This window comes from Diabrotica undecimpunctata, chromosome 4 (assembly GCF_040954645.1).
Source record: "Diabrotica undecimpunctata isolate CICGRU chromosome 4, icDiaUnde3, whole genome shotgun sequence".
NCBI lineage: Eukaryota > Metazoa > Arthropoda > Insecta > Coleoptera > Chrysomelidae > Diabrotica > Diabrotica undecimpunctata.
Genome location: NC_092806.1, coordinates 44,043,198 through 44,064,732, shown reverse-complemented (window position 1 = coordinate 44,064,732; position 21,535 = coordinate 44,043,198). Strand labels below are relative to the sequence as shown.

The 21,535-nt window shown below is 30.7% G+C and overlaps 2 protein-coding genes across 2 annotated transcripts in view; one reads left to right on the top strand and one right to left on the bottom strand.

Annotated features, from left to right (window-relative positions):
• LOC140439464 (odorant receptor Or1-like) overlaps positions 1–10,742 on the top strand; it is a 167,948-nt gene extending 157,206 nt beyond the window's left edge. The window contains exon 8 of the mRNA XM_072529388.1: positions 10,330–10,742. Within this exon, the coding sequence (XP_072385489.1) occupies positions 10,330–10,368 (39 nt within the window). The 3' untranslated portion in view covers positions 10,369–10,742. The remainder of the gene's footprint in view (positions 1–10,329) is intronic.
• LOC140439463 (cytochrome P450 4g15-like) lies at positions 59–19,311 on the bottom strand. The gene is made up of 11 exons (XM_072529386.1): positions 19,242–19,311; positions 16,510–16,711; positions 9,732–9,841; positions 9,574–9,664; positions 7,269–7,451; positions 4,467–4,536; positions 4,275–4,401; positions 3,963–4,143; positions 3,758–3,870; positions 1,383–1,623; positions 59–563 (listed from the first exon to the last, which is right to left on the bottom strand). Exons 1-11 carry the CDS (start codon positions 19,254–19,256, stop codon positions 217–219), a joined length of 1,680 nt encoding a protein of 559 aa, XP_072385487.1. The 5' UTR covers positions 19,257–19,311; the 3' UTR covers positions 59–216.
• Between the last annotated feature and the right edge of the window lie 2,224 nt (positions 19,312–21,535).

The window sequence follows — 21,535 nt, the reverse complement described above, 5'->3', positions numbered from 1 at the left end:
TTGATATTTAAAACTACTGCTTCGATTTGGAATTGTGTTGAAAGAATAACCAATGCCATAAAAATAAATAAAATTTATTAATAGATCCATAAGAGTAAGAATAAAATCGCTAATTTTAGTAACACAATAAAATAACATTCTTCGTAACAGTATCTATATATGAATATATAAACATATTTATAAAAATAATTCGACCCATTTTTTACAATTTATATTTCAAACCCTTTCAGTCACCTTAATCCTAAATCCTTCTTCCCTTTTAAGAATGATATCGCCCTGAAGTCTAAAGTCTTTTTCTTGATCTATTGAGTCGATTTCGAATTTCCTTATGACATCAGCAAGGAGTACCTTTAGCTTGAGCATGGCGTATTTCCTTCCTACGCAACTTCTGGGACCAGCACTAAATGGAATAAAAGCATAGTATGGTCGTTCTTGGCATTTTTCTGGCAAGAAGTTATCAGGGTCGAACACCAGAGGGTTCTTGTAGTATTTCTCGTTACGGTGGAGAATGAATTGGGATACAATTACTGTGGTTCCAGCAGGAATGGTGTAGTCACCAGAAGCTGAAAAAATAATTAATATTACAGATAACTATTCTCAAATCTAACAAAATAGGTTTGTAAAGACGCTATACATTAGTGCTATAATGAGGTAACTTTTTGGGTTATGGTAAAATGTTTAAACGAATCAAAGACAAAGATATTTATGGTAGAATAGAAAGTAATAATCTAGAAACATGGAAACAAATTTATTATGGAAAAAACAGATACGATCTAATTATATTGTTAATAATGATATTTACATGTAGCACTAGAATAACGTCTTTCATAAAAAAAATAAAAACACTAGCTGCACCAGAGATAAAACATTTCTACAAATTGACAAAAAGAAATACAAGAATATAATACTAAACCAAAAAATATGAAATAATGGAACATCAGTAAGGTAAGAATCGCATATTTTTAAAGTTATTGAAAAAAAGTCACGTAGTAGGATTAATATTCGTTGAATAAACAATATAAAGGAAACAAAAAAGTCAAGTTTATAGGTAAAAGCATTAGAGAACAAGCCTTAGATAGTCATCTATTTAATAAAGGGTCTTAAATTTTACATGAGGGACACGTAAGGGAGTATTTTTATTAGAAGTAAAGGCTTAAAAAAGTAGATCTAAAAAACTAAACCAGAAACCAATAGTAATTTTTTAATGAATATTTAGTAAATATTATACTTACAGAACATTTACCTGTACTGTAAGGGCTTAGTTACATAAGCTGCAGGATAGTGATTTAATATACTGACTGTACAAATATAAATAGACGCAAATTATAGAAAAATGTCTAATGTATACATATTATAGTTAAAAAAATTAAACGCAAGCTTACCCAATTTTACATCTTCGTTCACTTTTCTTGCAATCAGAGGTACTGGTGGATACATTCTTAAAGATTCTAAAATTACTCTTTCTAGATACTTCATCTGAAGCGTGTCATTAAATGTGATAGGTCTATGCAAATTGTCGGAGAAGATTTCTTTCAATTCACTAAATGTTCTTTCTTGAATGTCTTTGTGAATACCCAATAAGCTCATAACGAAACTGGAAGCAGCGGCAGTCGTGTCATGACCCTAAAAATCACTCATTTCTGTAAGTTTAATTATTTTGTATGGATGTATGTATGTATGTAATTTTTATAATGACTACACAATTTTCCTGTAAAAAATGAGGCTAGCTAAAAAGATGAAACATACACCTTACAGTATCACTAGAACAGATGTACAATGTCCTTAAAATGTACTTACACAAAGCGGCAAAAGACGCCGAGGGTGACAAATTAACGAAAAAATTAAACAACATTCGATGGAATAAAGAATTAGAAAAACTAAAGAAAGAATTGTATAACAGATGGCCAAAGATCCACAAGATAAGCACATGTACAAAAGGTATTGCTGTTTAGTCAAGAAACAGCTAATGAAAACAAAACACGAGTACTGGGAAATGAGATCGATAGCTTATTCAGGAGCTTAATTACGATCTTCAGATGTTTCAGAATAAGCGTGTTCCAGTTACAGAAAAAGTAATAAAAAAACACTAACAAGAATTAAAAGAATCAGTTACCTGGTCCTGAAGGTACACCTGTAAAACCATTTAAATTTTTGTCGAATGTGTATTGGAAAATTTATCCGTGATTTCAATAAATGTTTGAATGAAGAAGGAATTCCATCTGCATCGAAAACTGCTTACAGAGTTTTTTACACAAGAAAGGTAATAAACTTGACTGTCTCAGTGTAGGACTTCCGCAGGAAGATTGTACGGCAGAGTAGTATGAAATAGGATAGATAGTCAGTTTGAAGACTGGGTGTAACAAAAGGGTTTTTGGACCTGAAAGATCATGTTTTGATAATTTGTTTTGTATAAAATAGGTAATGAAGAAATTCCTTGTATGTGGAAGCCAACTGTACCTGGTTTTAAGGGACTCAAGTAAAACCTATGATAGTGTTCCAATAAATAAATTGTGGAAATCTTTGACAGAAAGCAGAATATATCCACAGTAGATCAATGCAGTGAAAAACTTTTTTAAAGGGAACATTAGTTGTGTAAAGACGGAAAATGTATACTCAGAATTCTTTAAAGTTAGCAAGATATGACACAAGGATATTGTCTATCTCCCATCTTCTTCAAAATTTATATAAAGTCAGTTCTGAAAGATTGGTTTAAAAAATGTAAAAACATGTGTGTAAAATTTGAGGAAAGTAATATAACCACAATATTTGCTTACGAAAAAATTATGGTAGCAGAAGGTGTTGAAGACGCTACATATGTTATTTAAAAACTGGTGGAAGAATTAATAAGTGGATTCTAGATATAAATACAGACCAATCTAAATACATGACAATAGGCTGTCCAGGGAATGATTACGGAAAATACGGAAGATGGGAGTGGCGAAAAGTATATACTTTAAAAAATAGACAGAAGTAGAGCCACCATAAGCAGATAAACTCTTTATTATGGAGTAAAGATGTTCGACAGAAATCAAAAAAGAGCAATTGTTCACAACACTGGTACGGTTAAATACGGATTAAAATCTGGACAATAAGTAAGAGCATGACAACCAAATTATTGCAGTAGAACACAATTTTTGGCAAAGATACTGTAGACCCACACTACGTGAACGTGACCATTTAAGAACAAATAGCATTAAAAAAATAAAGAATGTAAGAATTTACAATAAAAGGTACCGTATAGCAAAACGGCTTTCTTGATACAATTAGATGTGATGAATGAAGAATAAAAGATTACCAATTAGAGCCTGAAAACAAATCCCACCCTGATAGAGAAAAAAGGAACCCCAAAGAAGAAGTCTTGGGAAGATATAGCTATGATTTAATTTAGGATACGAATTATTATAGCTATGAATAGAAGAAACTAAGTTGAGTCGTGGTAAAACAAAAATCAATGGCGTTCGAATTGCGACAAACGGCATAAAATAAGACTGAAGTTTAAGAAATCAACGGTTTAGTAACATATTCACCACATTATGCCACCATACTCTGGCTCTTCAGGTTGAATATATGTCAACTAGTTAAGTCTTTCCAATCTGAAAACCAGAAAATGTAGTCTTGTGATGTGATCTTTTAAGATAAATTACATGTGATAGCATAGCAGCACAAAATCCCAAATTTGAGACTTAAACAAGAACACCTTATTAACCCATGGCATCAAAGCTGGAAAAGTCAGAAATCTATAACCACAAAATATTACCTCAAACATAATAGTATTGACTTCTTCGTTAATCTCTTTATCACTAAGTGCATTTCCTTTGGTTTGACTGGCTTCAATAAGATAATCAAGGAAAGCCAATCTTTTCTTTTCACCTACAAAACATCAATAACATGGTTAAATCATAGATCGTAGACATCTTCCTAATAATTATTTTATTTCTTTAAAACAAATATTTTTTACTAACCAACATCATTTTCCTCGTTTTCATCCAAATCATCCCTCAATAAGTTTGACATAAGATCACGAGTTTCAATTAGATTTCCTTGTTTTTCGTCAATTCTGGAAGTCTTTATGGCTTGTTCGTACAAACTCTTTTCTCCAGACTTTTCTCTTTCAAAATAGTTTGCTTTCTTTCGCTTGATAACCTAGAAGAATGTAAAAATGTATATTAACGCTGACGATAGCACAGTTATCATGTAAAACACGACGTAGATTTTAAGTTCTATGTATTTAATGATATTTGTATAATAAACTTAAATACAATGCAAAAACTTACACCGTTAGTGAGATCGTGAATGACTTTTAAAAGATTTACTTGGATGTTACTCAGTTTGGTGAAGTTAAAAATGGTATCAGGTCTCAACCAGAATTTCATATGTCTAAGATGGAGGATGTTACACATGCTGTAAAAAGATTAAGTTAATTTTTTTGTAAAGGTTTGCATAGTATGTGCAGTATAGATACGTACCGCATAACAGCCATGGCATAATCAAATCCAGTATTGCTGTCGTGTTCTTTCGTAACACCCATAGCAGTTTCTAAAAGGTAGATATAATATAACAATTATACAATATTATTCTAGTAAATTATAGGGTTAAAAAAATCAGTGTGCGTTTAAGAACCTTGGAAGTCTACCAGTCAAAATTATGCAATTTATGGCTGCTCTTAAAACAGCAGTAAATGTGGCTTGCATTCAAAAAAAGAAAAAAAAGAAGGTGTAAGAGATAAATGTTGAAAATTGGTATAATTGCTTTTAGAAAAATGCAATAAATTATGGTAGAAGTTATAAATATTTAGTACCATACAAGAACAATTTTAAAAAAGTAAAAAATATATTGAAAATGTTTTTGTAGGTAATAGAGGTAATCATATAACATTAATAACATATATAATATTACTGACTGTTACAGCTTGGATGGATGAACTTATATACGACAGAAGAACTATTAGGTACAGATGAAAAGATACCGGAACAATATGGAGTGAAGAAAGAAGATTTTTAAACTTTTAAAGAATATAGATATATCTTACTCCTGTTAAGCTTGCTTGACTGTTTATACAAGACTGGAGTACTTTCTACATATTCTCAAGGAAAGCGTTATATAGTATACAAGTTTTTTAACATAGATGCCGAAGTCTAGGTGTTGATATGTATGCTTGCTTTGTTGATTACCAGAAAGCATTTCACAGTGTTCAATAAGACAAGTTAATTGCTATTTTGAGTGATACAAATCTGGATAGATAGTCATAAGCAAAAACAAAAATCCAGTTAAAAAGTTTAACTGACATTGGGACAAATAAAGAAACAATGGAGAAAGTACAATCAGACAAATATTTGGTTTTTTGGGCAAGTGATAAATAGGACTTATTTAAAAAATCAAAAGCAGAATAAAACAAGCCTGAACATTAAAGAAGGTAAAATATGTATTATTAACAAATAAATAAATATTCACTTAATAATACGTTTATTAAGCAATTCTGTCAACAATATTATATTCAATAGAATGAACACTCACTGAAACCATATTTAAAATAATAGAAACTTTTGAAGTATGAGCGTAAAATGCCAAGGATAATGTGGACCGACAGAGTGACGAATTTTTTAACTTTGACATTCAAAGTGTCAAGTATAATATGACATTCAAAATGTCAAATAATCTGTCAAAAGGATTCCAAATGAATAAAGGCCTTAAGCAGGGCTGCTGTCTCTCCCCGACATTATTTAAAATTTATCTAGAACAAGCTCTTAAACTGTGGAAACGCATATGTAGAAATATGGGAATGCCGATTAACAACAATAACATATAAACTTTGTCATTTGCAGATGACCAACTAGTGATAGCACAAGATTATGAAGATATTGAGTATATGACTCGAAAATTAATCGAATAAAAAATGGGGACTTGAAATCAATATCCAAAAAACGGAGTATATGTGTATCGGCGGGAAACAACAGGACCTCATATTGGAAGATGGAGAAGTTATCAAACATTGCAACACATACAAATATTTAGGTGTGATCATTACAAAAGAAGGCAACGTAGACGACACAATTGAGGAAAAATATAACCAAGCAGGAAAAGCAATTTCCTTTCTCAATAGTATCCTTTGAGAACCACCAATCTCTAATAATAATAAGCACAAGATATATAATACAATCAATAAAAGTATAGTTACCTACAGTAATGAAGTATGGCAAATAAAGTAAAGATACAAGAGAAAACTTGAGACAACGGAAATGGATTTCTGGAGAAGTTCAGCTGGAAAATCTAGACTAGAAAGAGTAACGATCAACATAATAAGAGAAATTATGAAAGTAAAACATACAATAGTAGACGATATTGGTACCCAACAACTCAGATGGTACGGTCATGTAAAGAGAGTGTCTGAAGAACGTCTCCCAAAACAAGTCTTAATGTAGACCCCTCACGGTAGGAAAAAAAAAGGGAAAGACCCCGCCTTAGTTGGAGACAAACTATCAATAGTGACAAATATACATATTTGACTATTCAGAGAAAAAGAAAAGAAAAACGTGATTCTGGTTGGCAAAGAAAATCCTGGCTGAAGAACTTTTGTCAATAGTATGGAGTCATCGAGACACTAATTAAATCCGCTTTATACAAAGCAAGATCTTGCGACTGGTCGCTGATATTCCTGAAAAGCTAAGTACTTAAAGAAGAATAGAGGAGAGTATTATACAAGTAATAAAATAAAAAAAACCCGTTTTATTGAATGTATGTGTTCTCCCAAAAGAGGATGACAAATGGTAGATGAAGAACTAGGTTTTGAAGCTAGAAAGTGATATGCTAAAGATAGCAGTAATACTATATATGCGATCGTTAACTCATTTTATTCAAAAGGGACAAATTAAACAAAGTCACATTCAAAAGTGGACCAACAATTTATTAACTAATAGATTATTTTATGAAAGAAAAAAAATTACCAAATGTAATAGTCAGTAAGTATGCCAGCCAACAACAAAATTGTTAATTCTGAATATTAAAGTTAAAAGAAAAACGAAAGAAAATATCAGAGAGGATGAGAAAATAAAAAAGCATATGGTGACATTTTGGAGGTCAGAATAAGGGTATATTCAGGGCAAAACTAGAACAAAATATTAGTTGCAAAGCAATTTTAACTCTGAAATAATACTAATTTAATACAAAGAAGAAATGCTAATGGTTAGTGTTAATGGTTCACTTGTTAGCTATTTAACATTTAGAACGTTTTTATTTGTAATAATATTTAAGATTTTTAACAAATATATTACCTAGCAAAGTATCTACAGTTGTACTGCTAAGGTAATCATGGCAATCGAATACTTTTCCCTGTTCTTTTCTAAAAGTTTCGACCAAAGCAGTAGCGTTTCTGTTAAATACCGGCATAAAAGATTTTAAGATTGAGGTGTGGAAAGTTGGTGCAATCATTTTCCTGTGGGACCTCCATTTTTCGCCTAAAAAAGTAATAAAATATATTAATTAAATTAAAAAAATATTAGCAGTATAAAAGGTCCTAACTATAAAAGCTTCTCTTGGCAAAAAAATGCCTTCGATACAAACGATTATATGAAAATAGGAAATAATAAAGTGATTCATAAATAGTATAGTATGTTGAGTTTATTTCTATTTATACATCTCTCTTCAGTCTTGACTCTCCTGAGTCTGGTGTCCATGTAGTCTCCATCTCCATAGATCTTTATCTCTGGTCATTTCTTCTAAGTCTTGCATAGGTATTTTTGTAAATTTCTGTAATTTCATTAATCCATCTTTTAGAAAATCTTCCTTGTGATCTTCTACACCTCTTGGATCTTTTCTTAAATGTTGGTCGTCATCATTATTATTATCATGGATCTTATCATTATTATCGCAAGCTTTCTGCGCAATTCTGCTCTGTCTCTTCCTTGGATTTTCAAGTTGGCAACAGCTATCTTCTCATCTTCTACACTTCTTAGATCTTTTCTTAAACGTTAGTTATCATCATCATTATTATCATGGATCTTATCATGATTATCGCAAGCTTTCTACGTCATTCTGGCCTGTCTCTAGCTTGGATTTTCTAGTTTTCAACAGCTATATTCTCAGCATCCTGAGAGCCTTTTTATATCATATAATAATATATAAATGTTACCTTTACCTACCTAGCTCTTTACTAGGTTAGTGACATCAAGATTTAAGAAAAAATTTGATTTCTACTAACCGAGAGAGCAGGCAGAATTCCGATCAAATTATGGTACCAATGATCACCTCCATACAGTAAAGACGCTTATTGAAAAATCTATAGAATACAATAAACCTCTTGTCCTCACTTTGATAGATTTTCATAAAGCACCACAATTGGGATAAAATCAAAGGTTAACTATATTAGCTAAGATTGACTACAGACACACGTTTGCATTATGTATAAATTTAATCAGAAAATCATATATCCTTTAACATTAGTAGACAATAAGTTATTTATTTGGTAATGAGGAAATATTTACAGAGTTTATAAGTGGTTTAAAAGAGCTAGGGAATTCTGAAAATATTTGGAACACTTAAAGAAATATGGTTAATATCTCCTTGTTCGTGAAATGTTTCAAATAAGTCTGAATATTAGATTTTGTTTTTTCCAAGATGACCAAATAACAAGTAGGCAGTATTAAATTTCTTAAACCATCTGGAATTTGAGATATTTGGTTGTATATAAACGTATTGTGTTGTTGATTAGTCGACAAAAGTTTGCCAATAAGTTCTTCAATGATCTATTTGATTTCTTTTAGAGATAAGAAAAGCGCCAGGAACACAAATTTTCCCATTTGGTAACATTTTAGCTGTAGGGGTTATGGCAACTTTAGCAATATATACGGCTTTAGCAAAAATACTAGTTATTGGCATAATAAATAAGTAAAAGGAAATCACAGATGCACGATACTGAAATCAAGCGTGCTGCCTAGAAAAATAAATATATATTTTTTATGTCTGTTATCTTTAAATTTTGGAAAAAGTAAGTAATGAGCTTGATATGAAAAAAAATATTAATACAAATATTTGGACTAGAATTTGAATTATGGCTGGCTTAAAAATCAGTGTAGAGGATAGGAAACTACATGGAAATCCATTAATAACGGCCATAGATTGCAAAGAATAAAGAAATTCATAGAAAAGAATATAAAAATAGCTCTTATAAAGGGCTTTTAAATCTAATATAAAAGTGCAGATAATAATGTAATAAATCGATCACTAAAGGTTCAAATGGCAATTCGATACAGAAGTTTATCTAGTTTATCTTACAAATAACAATTTATGTAGAATGATTACAAATTAGCATCAAATTTATGAAACAGATTTAAAACAATAATATTTTTAAAATATTGTAGTAGCTAATATGGATTATATATGCAGATATATTGTAAACATTGCTAAAGATAAGCTTAGCAAATTACACAACAGTTTTTAGTTTTGCAGACAAATCCAAACGTGTGAAAATACGCGTGAATTTAAAAATAAAACAACCTATAATAAGCCTATAGATTTTAAAACTTTGTACTAACATTAAAAATTTCATATTATTTTATAAAATGCCTTTCAGATATTTACCTTTGCTGATGAGCAGGCCATCACCAAGCCAGGGTTCGAATAAACTATAGTCAGGAGATTTTTCCAAATGAACACTATTACCTAAAATAATCTGAGACCAAGAATAGAATGTATAGATTTGTTTGTATAGTGTATATTTTTCGATCTATGATACTTACTTCTATATCATCGGCATTTGCGACGCCAATGATCAATCTAGGTCCAAGCCAAACCCTCGCAACATCAATTTTCATTTCTTGATAATATTGAAGTGCAATTTTAAAAATTCCTGAAACAGAAAATTTGTAAAATTATTTAGATCAGTTGGAAATAAACGGATGATACTATAGAAATACGTTTTTTCTGTTTATTAGTCATATTCATATAGCTTCCAGTCATAAACTACTGTTACATTGATGTGTTTATTTCTTCCGTATTTAAGATTAGATATCTACCTATTAAAATTTCGCTTGTCTTCCCAAATGCTTACTAGGCCTTTTCTAGAGAGTGCATATAGATATCACTATATATAGTAACTTCTTAATCAATATTTTACATAAACGTATGTTGTAAAAAAAATATTTATGAAAGTAGTTAAGGGAAATATGCTGCAAATATAAGTGTATTAGAATAAGCTAGACCAGTTTAGTAGTTGTAATAGTATAATGTTGTCTGTGAACAAAACAATCGAATATACTCTGAACAAAGGTAATAGGAAAAATTAGCTTATTAAATTTCAAGACGTAATTATAATAATTCATATATTTTTTATTGTAGACATCCAAAATCTGGATAAAAGGAGTGCAGCTGAAATAACTAAGTTACAATCGTTACCTTCTTTCATAATTGACAAGAAAAACAAAGAAACTTTTAGAACAGGTAAAGCACAGAAAAATCTATTTAATTCAGGCACCCTTCTTTTCTTCCCTATGAAAAACTAAATGAAAGTAACACTCAGCTAATGAATAAAAAGGCGTTGCTGCAAGCTCCACCTCTATTGGCCTCAGATATAATTTCAGATGAAAACGCAGAATTAGGTAATATTTAGAAAATTTAATTTTTAATAGAATCTATATACTAATATTTTGTATATCTTCAAAACCAAAAAATATCTTCAGATAAAGATGTAGCTCGACTAATGCAAGAAAGTGTTATATTAAGTCTTTCTTCTTTCTTAGTTCTTAGCCCTTCTTTCTTAGTTCCTTGGAAAACATCAACATATTTTTTCATAGTAATCCTGTCACGCCAATACATCAGCCAGGTAATATGCTGGACAAAATTCCTAATTCCAGCATAAAAGACATCTCAAATTTCCAATTAATTCGAAGTAGTAATATGCCCCTTAATGAACTCAATATTTTAAAGGACGATTTACCCTTCTCTGAATCTAAAGATCCATTTGCTTCTGATAATCGTAGTAATCATCCTGCTTATAGGCCAATAAAAACAACTACCCATTTCAATATCAAGATCTAGTAGATAAAGAAAGTTTATTAGATTGTGATAATCAAGGCCAATCGGTGACATCTAAGCAGTTAAACACACGCAAACGACAAAGAAACCCAAGTCAATGGAGGAGAAATAAAATTAAGGCATCCCGTAATCGCGTAAATAGTATGCTGATTGGAAAGAAAACATTCATGCACAAAAACAGCAAAAAAATTCTTCCACTAATTGTAGAAATAAATGCAGCAAAAAGATTTCAGAAGAAGAAAGAAGGCAGATTTTTCAAAGTTATTGGCAACTAGCAAACATTAACAGACAACGTGACTTAATTGCAAACAATGTAGATATGACAGAAATAGTCAGAACACGCTTATGAGAAATTAGTGAAAAGAAAGAGAGCGATGGGGAAAATAATATGGAAAATGAAGGCAACACAAAAAAAATTAGAAAAAGAAAGTGAAGGAAGTGAAGAAAAGGTGATTAGTGAAGGAAACACAAAAAAATTTAGAAAATGTTTTATAATCGTGGACAGAAAACAGTTTTATGTAAAATCTTTTTTTTAAACACATTAGGAATTAGTGCCCAAGTTGTTAAAACAGTTCAACAAGTCCGGGTATAGTTTCAGAAGATCGTCAAGGTAAAGTAGGTCAAAACTCTTAACTAGATAATTTTGTCAAGCAGTCAATAAGAGACCACTTTAATCTATTTGAAACTGTCGAAAGCCACTACTATCGGAAAAATACATCTAAACGATTTTTGCCATTGACACTTAACATAGCCAAGATGTATGGCATTTATCTTGAATATTGTAAAGAACAGAATATTAAACCTGCGACTGAAAGTATGTACAGAATAATATTTAACAATGAATACAATTTATAGTTTTTCGTCCCTAAAAAAGATATATGTAACAAATATACAGAAAGCACAATGGAAGAGAAAAATGAAATGGAAAAAGAATACCAGTAACATATTAGAAACAAGGAGGTTGCTCGACAATTAAAAAATGCGGATAAAGAAGAGGCTAAGCTAATTAGTTAATTATGTGCAGCAGTTTTCTTGGAGAAAAGATACACGCAGACAAAACGGAACTCGATGCACAGTGTAATAGAGAGAGCATCTAAGAATATTTCCATATTTTCCCCTGATCAGTAGTATACATTAGTGCGCACGGTGCGCACATTTAAATAAGATACGCATTATAGAGGCAAATAGCAAATTTCCGAACAAAATTCTTTTCAAACATGATTATCGTGAGCTATATAAAACGATTGATTTATTACAAAAAGGTAGAAAGTCAATTAATATCGATATAAATAATGTAAAGTTGAAACCTTTATATAAAGATTTTCTTCCATTGACTAAAAAAAAACATGAGCATCTACAATTTTTATGCAACAAGAAAGTGATACCCGTCCAGTACCATAATTTTTTATGCTGATTTGCCTTATTCGGTTTTACGTACAGATTATTCCGAGTAATAATTCCCTTACATCTTAAGAATCCATACTTATTTCTTTTTGAATACTTACCTGGTATATAAGATTTTTTGTAGTTTGTTTAGAAAAAAGTTACTTTTGCAACTAACAGGTAGTATTGTGTCTAGATTAGTTACCTAATATTTTTTGTTCGTTTGTATCAATAATAAATTTGTTTAGTTCATTTCTGATTTTTAATTTCCTTTCTTAAGCTCACTATATTCAAATCAGAAGTAGTCCATCATGTTCCTGCTCGATTTAAACCTATATGGACATAGAATTTTACCTATAACGGGCAAGGTATCCTAATTCCACAAATTTGTGAATAACTAATTTTATCGGAAAAAACATAAGCGTAATTGAAGATAGCATTAAAAAGTTACATTATAGTCACTTTGTTTTTTAAAATTTTTGTTTAAGTAAATCAGAAAAAGTGCCTTCCAGTAAAATTTGCATTTTGTGACTTAGGATAGTTCTGTATTCGATAAGCGAAATGCAGAACGGGCAATAATCAAAGAGCGTTTATCGCACTAGTATTGCTGCTTTAAGAGTCAAGTTCCTTTGTACGTATATGGAAAATCTTAATAGTGTTCGACCCAAAGACCTTTTTTAGACAAAATATGGATTTGTTCAAAGAAAAATAAAACAATTTTCTGGCAAGACAACAATGTTAAAAGTGTACATAAACCAAAAGGGTATAAATGTTAATATTTTACAAGGATTTATGTTGGTTTGTCGGAATAATTTTTTACTGAAGCAAGTTTATTAGTCTGCTTGATATCCAAAATAGCTAATTATCATAAGAAAATAAACATTCACAAATAGATAGGTCAACAAGTTATTCTTAATTTAGAAGAGCCGTCAATAGTTGTGTTGTATAATGTTTTATATTACAATGTTTCTTTAGAAAAGAAACCTTCCGCTGTTTCAACTAAAATGGAAATTATTACCTGGTTGGCAAAAAAAAAGTTTAACTTAGAACTCACAAAATCTGAATTACTGCAAATAGCAAAAATGAACAAAAAGAGAATGTGTATGTAATTGATAAGCTACTACGAGAACATGGTTAGTAATTGTTGAGACTACTTTCTTGTCACTGCAAACTCAACGCTATTAAATTATTTTTTGGACAAACTGTAAGTCATATTCCAATAAATATATTGGTGAAGATAGAAGTTTTCGATAGTGTGGTCATAAATATGTGGAATAGGTACTTAACCAATGTAACACAGAAATTTGGAAAACAAGAGTGTGAAACACATTCATTACCTTATTAAAAAGTGGTATATCCTAAAAAATAAATTTCGGTGATGTTAACACTCAACCAATCATATTAGACAGTGGTAATATGAGTACCTCAGATTTTGACAGTGAAGAAATCTTAAATTTATGGTTGTATACGATGCTTAAATAAATATTTAAAATAAATTGTTTTTTTACCCAGCGTAAAAGTTTTTCATTTTTTAATTTATTTTACATCGGTTCTTAATTTGAATTTTGTTGTTTTTTTGGCCACTTTTTGTCATTAATCTCCTCAATGGTAGTAAAAACAAAAGTAATTCTGAAAACCATAGTTAGCACTAAATAAACAAAATGCTCAAAATTTATATTTTTTTTTATTTAAATTAACGTGCATGTGACATCTATGGTCATTAACACGAGTTACGATTTACATGGTAATATCATATAAATTACAAGATAATGTAGTTAACATTTAACATAAAGAGAAAATAATAAAAACTTGTAATATAACATTTATATTTTGTTGAGCAGTTGACTTTTCTCGAGGAATTTGATAACCTTGTTGATTTGGTCTGTGCTGTTTAGGACCTCTTTGAAGTTAGTACTGATATCGAGCTGTTGGCGTATTTTGGCATAAAAAGGGCATTCGATAAATATATGCCTGATTCGGAGAGTCGTATTGCAGTGCTGAAATTTTGGTTATGGAGATGATGTCATCAGGTAGCCATGAGTTAGACGGGTATGTTCTATATGCAATCTCCGTATGATTGAAATATTTTTTCGAGATAAGCTGGGATAGGTAAGAAGGTTCACTGAGAGTTTAATTTCATGCAGCGCTGAAGTAACAATATTCCAGTGAATCTGTCAGGTGGATAGATTAAGCTTCTTCAGTCTAGCTTTGAGATCTTTGCAAATTTGTATATTGATAATGGTGTCCGTGGATGATGCGACTTTTTTGGCAAGGCAATCAGCTTTTTCGTTACCACTAATACCAACATGGGATGGTACCCATATCAGAGTGATCGTTGTATTTTGGTTTATAAGAAGCTAATATGTGTCATGAATATCTTGTACGATAGGATGGTTGGTGGATATAGCATTAATGGAGTATATATAGGAAAGTGAATCAGAGCATATGGCTATGTGTGTATTTGGATATTGTTGGGCATATTTGAAATCATGTGAGATCGCTAGTAATTCACCAGTGTGGATACTACACCAATAAGAAATTTTAGAGAGTTCGATAGGCTGTTGTACAGTGGTTACAGAATATCCAACACCACTTTCAGTTTTTGACGCGTCAGTGTAAAGAACTATGTTATATTTATTTTTGTTTATAGGTTCTAGAAAGAGAATTCTTAATGTACTAATACTGGTATCTTCCTTGTTAAATTTGGTGAGGGAAATATCATGATATGGGAGTATGTTGGTCCAATAGGGATTATTGGAGAATGGTAGAGTTCTGGTTTCAGACAAATTTATATCTTTTAGTAACGGTTGTAGAAGACTAGGAAGAGGATGTATAATTAAGTTACATGGAAAGTTGTAATGGGGATGGTGTGATGATGTAATTAAATAATATACTGGATTGGACGGATTAGAAGAAATTGCAGCAGCATAGGAGAGAAGAAGGTTTTCTCGCCTAAGCCATAGAGGAGGTTCATTAGCTTCACAGTAAAGACTTTCTGCCGGACTAAAACGGAATGCTCCAAGACATGGACGACTAGCCGTGTTGTGTACTGTATTTAGTGAATTTAAGATTGATTTAGTACCAGACATATAGACGAAACGTCAATTTAGTAACGTAGTTTCTTCCGCGCCCCAATGATAATGTGAGAGTGTTTTGATTATATTTAACATTTTTAGGCAAACTTCCTTAAGTTCCTGTATGTGTTGTTTCCAGGTTAATCTTGAATCAAATATCAGCCCCAATATTTTGCAATTATCAACAACCGGTAATTTGAAATAGTTGATAGTGATTTCAGGATCAAAAAAACTCATTCTTCTGCTAAATTTAATAACTTTGGATTTAGAGTGGGAGAGGGTAAGTCCTAGAGAAGCTACTTTGTTTTGTAGGTCATTTACTCCTAATTGTAGAATTTTACTAGTAGTTGCGTTGAATTTACCATGACAGTACATTATTAGGCCATCGGCATATAATATGCTTTTAATTGGTGGAGCTATATTTTTACTTAACTTGCTAACCGAAAGAATGAATAAGGATGTGCTTAAAACTGAACCTTGAGGAACTCTATCATGTTTGATTTGTGGAGAAGAAAAGAAGTTATTGACAGAAACCCTGAACGATCTAGAAGTTTTTGATAAATGCGTATATGTTGCCAGTAAGGTTACATTCAAAAAGTTTGTCAAGGATTGCATTTCTAGAGATGGTATCAAATGCGCCTTCTATATCAAAGATAGTTGCTATTAAATCTTGCTTGCAAATACCATAAAAGACGAAACTTTATATTATATTTAATGAAAATACATTTATTCCTGATAACTACGGTTTAAATATTTATTTACGTTGACTATTATCGGACAACCTGTGTTTTCAAAAATCGGAACAACACATTCATAAATGTATATCGTTTTCGAAATCCAACAAATGAAATAAAAAGAAAATGTAAAAACGTTTATCGTAATATTAGCCATTTTCTAATTCTTGTAACCGACGAATATAAGTTTGGCTCACATGCTTTGATTTTTATCTTCTAATATGAATGATGATAGTGTGCAAAGACCCAATGGATCTGCTGTAGTTGTTTACTATACTGTCAAATACACTTACCATGTGCAGATTTTCCCAAGGCTAAGTGAGCATTTCCAATTAATGGTAAAGTGGGTGGTCCTGGGAATTTATTGCCCAACTGAACATATCGTTGGTTTTTAAACCAGTATTGGTATCCTAATAGAACTGAGATAATTCCAATCAAAATTAAGGGTATATTACTAGCAAGAATTGAGGTTGTCTCAGTTTCAAGAGGTTGAACCTGAAAAAATAAAGTTAATTTTCATGAAATATTTGTTATACTGAAAAATACAGTATCTTTTATTAAGAAATGAAATGAAAGAATATTATATAAAGGTAATTTTATCCAATCTAATTATAGCTAATTTAAAACAGAAAATAAAGATAAGAGTTTACTAAAACCTAATTTTTTTAATGCAGATATCGGATCCCAAATATGAACCATCTTCAAAATAGACTTTTCTAAAAAAATCCTTTTACTTATGTTTGAGAAAAGATCTTGATATAAATATTTTGAAACATATGTGAATATGGTATCTGGACTGAGAGACTTTAAAATATTTAGCCAATACAAATACCTATGTAGAGGTATACCAAAAGTTAGATGAGTTAGAATGTTAGGAAAATTTGTTCAAAATACTGGCAACTATCGTCAAAGGTTACGAGTGAATGTCAAAAAATACTTGGGAAGATTGCAGCTCTACTTTCTGGCTATTGCACCAGTGATGATGACGCTGAATTTATTAGAAAAAATCTTTTGATCATGGAAGCAGTTACATTGTAATTAAATAATGTAAATAAAATAGGAAATAAATAACCGAAAAGCAACAATGGATAATAAAACTTATCTTCTAAAAAAATGCAAATGGTATGGAAGGATTTTGTGTACCAAGGTCTAGAATTATATCGTGGCTGTGGTAAAATTATCCAAGATTAACCAAGTTCTGCCAAGACGGTACAAGAACAAATTCTTATTCTGTATGAAAACAATTTTAGTGATAAGAAATATATAGACAAAAAATCAAACGTTGGATTTAAAAATCTCCTGCTGTTCGCAAGATTTCGATGTTTATTAAATTTAATATCAATATTTTAAAGTTAAATAATATATTAAATCCAGTTAAAATACCAAGCAGTATTAAAAAGAAATATATTGTAGCATCGATGGTTGTCATATATTCTTAGAAATTATTTTGAAATCATACTAAATTTTTAAAATTATAATAAAAGCGATATATTTTTTAAAACTATGTCACTACTGGACAAAGGAATTAATATCACATAATAATTTAATAAAAATTAGCGCTTATAATATAAACACCGAGCATGAAACTATTCAAAATATTAGAATGAATATAGGTATATGTTTAGTAAAAAGTTCGGAAAAAAAAAGAAAGCAGGCTTGTGATCCAACAGAGTTAAAGGAATTAACCACTTAGACACAAATTACTTTTAGTAATAAATAAATTTATTAGGTTGACTTAATATATCTTATAACCATTTTTAAGTCGCTTATAATGATAATCACAGAACAAATATTTCTAGATGCACTAGAAGTGTATAATGAAGGCATCAAGAATAATGGCGTACCAATAAGTAATTTTCTATATGCATGTAATACTGTTATATTGGACAATTACAGATGGTGCTCACTAGAATAAATACAACAGTCAACCAATTTACACTTAGGACCAACAGAAAGAACACTATTTTTATGTTGATTAGTAAAAATAGCATTCAAAATATCGATCTGCATATTAAAATAGTATACCAATTTAAATATCTGAGATATACAATAAACGATAAGAGGGACCCAGATGTAGAGATTAAGATCCGAATTGAAACAACAAGATTTAGATTTATAAAAATGAGAAAACCCTTAAACAACAGCTAAGCCTTAGAATCGAGTAAAACATAGATGTTAACAGCAGCAACTATAAAAAGGCTATAGAAATGTGGTGGTCTCGACGCATACGAAGAATACCTTGGAAAGACAGTGACCAACACATAGGTATTGAGACGAATGGGTAAAGAGACAGAATTATTAATAACTGTTAAAAGAAAAAAAGTCACATCTGTGCCATGTGTTCCGTAATGATGTACAGTCTGATATAGCTTATAGTGGAAGGCAAGACTAAAGGTAAGAAAGAAAAAATTCCTTTTGCCCAAAGGCTGAGAAACTTGAGAGAATGATTCTACCAGAACCTGCAAACATATTATATGCAGCACAAAACAGTGAATCCTATCGTTTGATGGTCACCAACTTTCGGTGGAAGGCAGAAGACACATAAAGAAGAAGAATAATTTTAACTGTTAATGCAGTGACATAAAAAAAGTGAAAATAGGGTTTGAATTTTTTATTTTTTTTTTCATTTATACAAAAAATAAATTAAGGAAAAATAAGAAAAATAAGTGCAGAATTTTTAAGTAGAGATTATTATCTTTATAATATTTAAGAAAATCAAAACCTTCATTTAGAAATGGAATAGTTAATCCAAAAAAGTGGTAGAAAAAAACTAGAATTAAAATCTCAAAAATTAAAAATAATAATTAAATAAGAAAGAGTAGGTAATTCTTAAAATAAAGGGAATTGCTGCTAAGAAAAGTTGTAAAGAATATAAACCTTACACAATTTAAAAAATAAATTTTGTTTGTGAAACAAAACTTAGACTGTGCTTAATTTGGATTTTTTTTTATTTGCTATTTGCTAAGTTAAATAAAATATTTTTAAACTTAGCTAAACAACTTAGTTAATGTAATTTTTTACTTACCACTGATTGAGACATTTTGATTATTTTTAATGTACTTTGTGAGACTATTGGATAACAGCTACAGTCTGGGTTCAACAAGGCAAGTACAGTTTATATGTATCGGAGAATATGCTAATTTTTTTTATTTTGACCAGGGTCGGCCTGGTTAAAAATCTGAATACATGTTAAATTTGCTATATAAAATTTTTTTCTTGCTTGTTTTAGCATTGCATAATATTCACCATACTACACTGTGGGCCAAAATTAACCAGCCACATTAAAAATTGGTAATTTTTGATGTCGTATATCTCCTAAACCTGTTGTCCGATTTAAGTGATTTTTTTAATATGTTTTAACCTTATTCCTTAACAATATCATTATAATGGTTGCTAAACAGTTTGCATCATCCTATGGAATATTCCAGTATTTATAAAATATTAAAATTAAAACCTAACTATAGCTTCATGTTTTCTCAACATTTTGGTTTTTAATTCATTCGCTTATGTTAAATAATACAAAAGTTATTTAGTTTAACAACTAGCCATGTTTTTCATCAATACAGACGATTTAACTCACCAGCAAAATTAACCCCACCACCTTTATTATTCTTTTGTTTTCATTACCTGTGACAGTTTGTTTCCTAAATTTGTGTCATCGAACTATTTTTGACATATAGTCGTTGTACGACATTGTTGAAAATCTGTTTCCGTGTTAGTAACAATTCTTGAACAACTTGTAATTAAAATTAAATTTGTAATTAAAATTAACAATTAAAATTGTAATTTTATATCATTGTGAGCGAATATTGTTTAGGTTGAAATTTTAGTGCTTATTTATTGTTTGTGATTTTAAAAATGCCACTCGTTCCAACTGATGCTGCTAGGGTAGTGGCTTTAGTTGATGCTGGTTACAGTCAACGTCATATCGGACTAATGCATGACAATGCACGTTGCCATACAGCAAGATCTACCCGTGAGTACCTTAATGAGGTCGGGATTCAAGTGTGCTAGCATGGCCAGCACACAGTCCCGATCTTAACCCAATTGAGCATATCTGGGACAACCTCAAAAGACGGGTAAGAGCAAGAGTACCAGAGCCTGCATCCTTTGAAGAGATGAAGACAGCTGCGGTAGAGGAGTGGCACAATATTCCCCAATCTGATATCCAGGATATCATGAATGGATTGCCAAACCGGCTCCAAGAAGTCCTAAGGTCTAGAGGCGGCAACACCCATTATTGATACTAATTTTTTTAATTAGACTTTGATTTCCAATATTGTTAATTTGAATTTTCTTCGAAGATTTTATTCATCGGATTGTTACTGTAACAAATGACTTTTTTTCAAAAAGATTATTTTTTCTCTTCCGCAGAGATAAAAATTGATAACAAACATGTCTAGTTGTTAAACACCTAACTTTTGTATAATCCAACATAAGCGAATCAATCAAAAAGCAAAATGTTGAGATAACATGAGGCTATTGTTAGGTTTTAATTTCAATATTTTATAAATGCTAGAATATTCCACAGGGTGACGCAAACTTTAAGAAAAAAACACAGTTTAATTCGTACACCCGGTATACAATGAAAATTTACCTATTTAGCAACCATATTATTATAACGATAATGTCAAGGAATAAGGCTATAACATATTAAAAACATCATTTAAATCGGACAACAGGTTTAGGAGATATAAGACATCAAAAATTACCCATTTTTAAGGTGGCTGGTTAATTTTGGCCCAGAGTATATATGAAATTTTATTATTTAGGATCTTATTTGTGATATATTATATGCTGAAAGTAAAATTATAATAGTAATTTTTTTAACTCTTTTTTTTTAGTCTCTTAAACCAAAAAGCTCCCTCTGAGCTCTCTAGTTTAAAACAAACATTTGTCCAAAACGGTTCCCACGAAAATCACATAAATTATAGCAACCACAGACATTAATCTCCCACTCAATCTCAACTCAAAGACTCAGACCCTCATCATACGAAAGCTTTTCTTCCCTACATCAAAGGTGTCACTGTCCCTGATCCTATATAGGCCAAACATATAGAATTCAAAATAGGATTTATGAACATTTTATTTCTGCCCGAAATTCTGTTTCAATTTCAGCTCTAGGTCAACATGATGTTTATACAGATCACAAAATTGATTTTGAAAACTCCAGAACCACAGCCCCTATACGTTTCTATAAACCAAGAAGTATCCGAGAAGCCCGAGAAATTGAAACATAGGCCGAATTGTCTCAATAAAAGAGATGACGGATTACGGTTATCTTCGACGTGGAGACCTCTTATAAAGAAAACATCTCTA

Coding starts and splice junctions, on each gene's coding strand:
- LOC140439463 (XM_072529386.1), bottom strand. Junction 7,452..9,573: donor TGGCCTGCTCATCAGCAAAG/GTAAATATCTGA, acceptor TTACTTTTTTAG/GCGAAAAATGGAGGTCCCAC. Junction 4,402..4,466: donor TATGCCATGGCTGTTATGCG/GTACGTATCTAT, acceptor ATCTTTTTACAG/CATGTGTAACATCCTCCATC.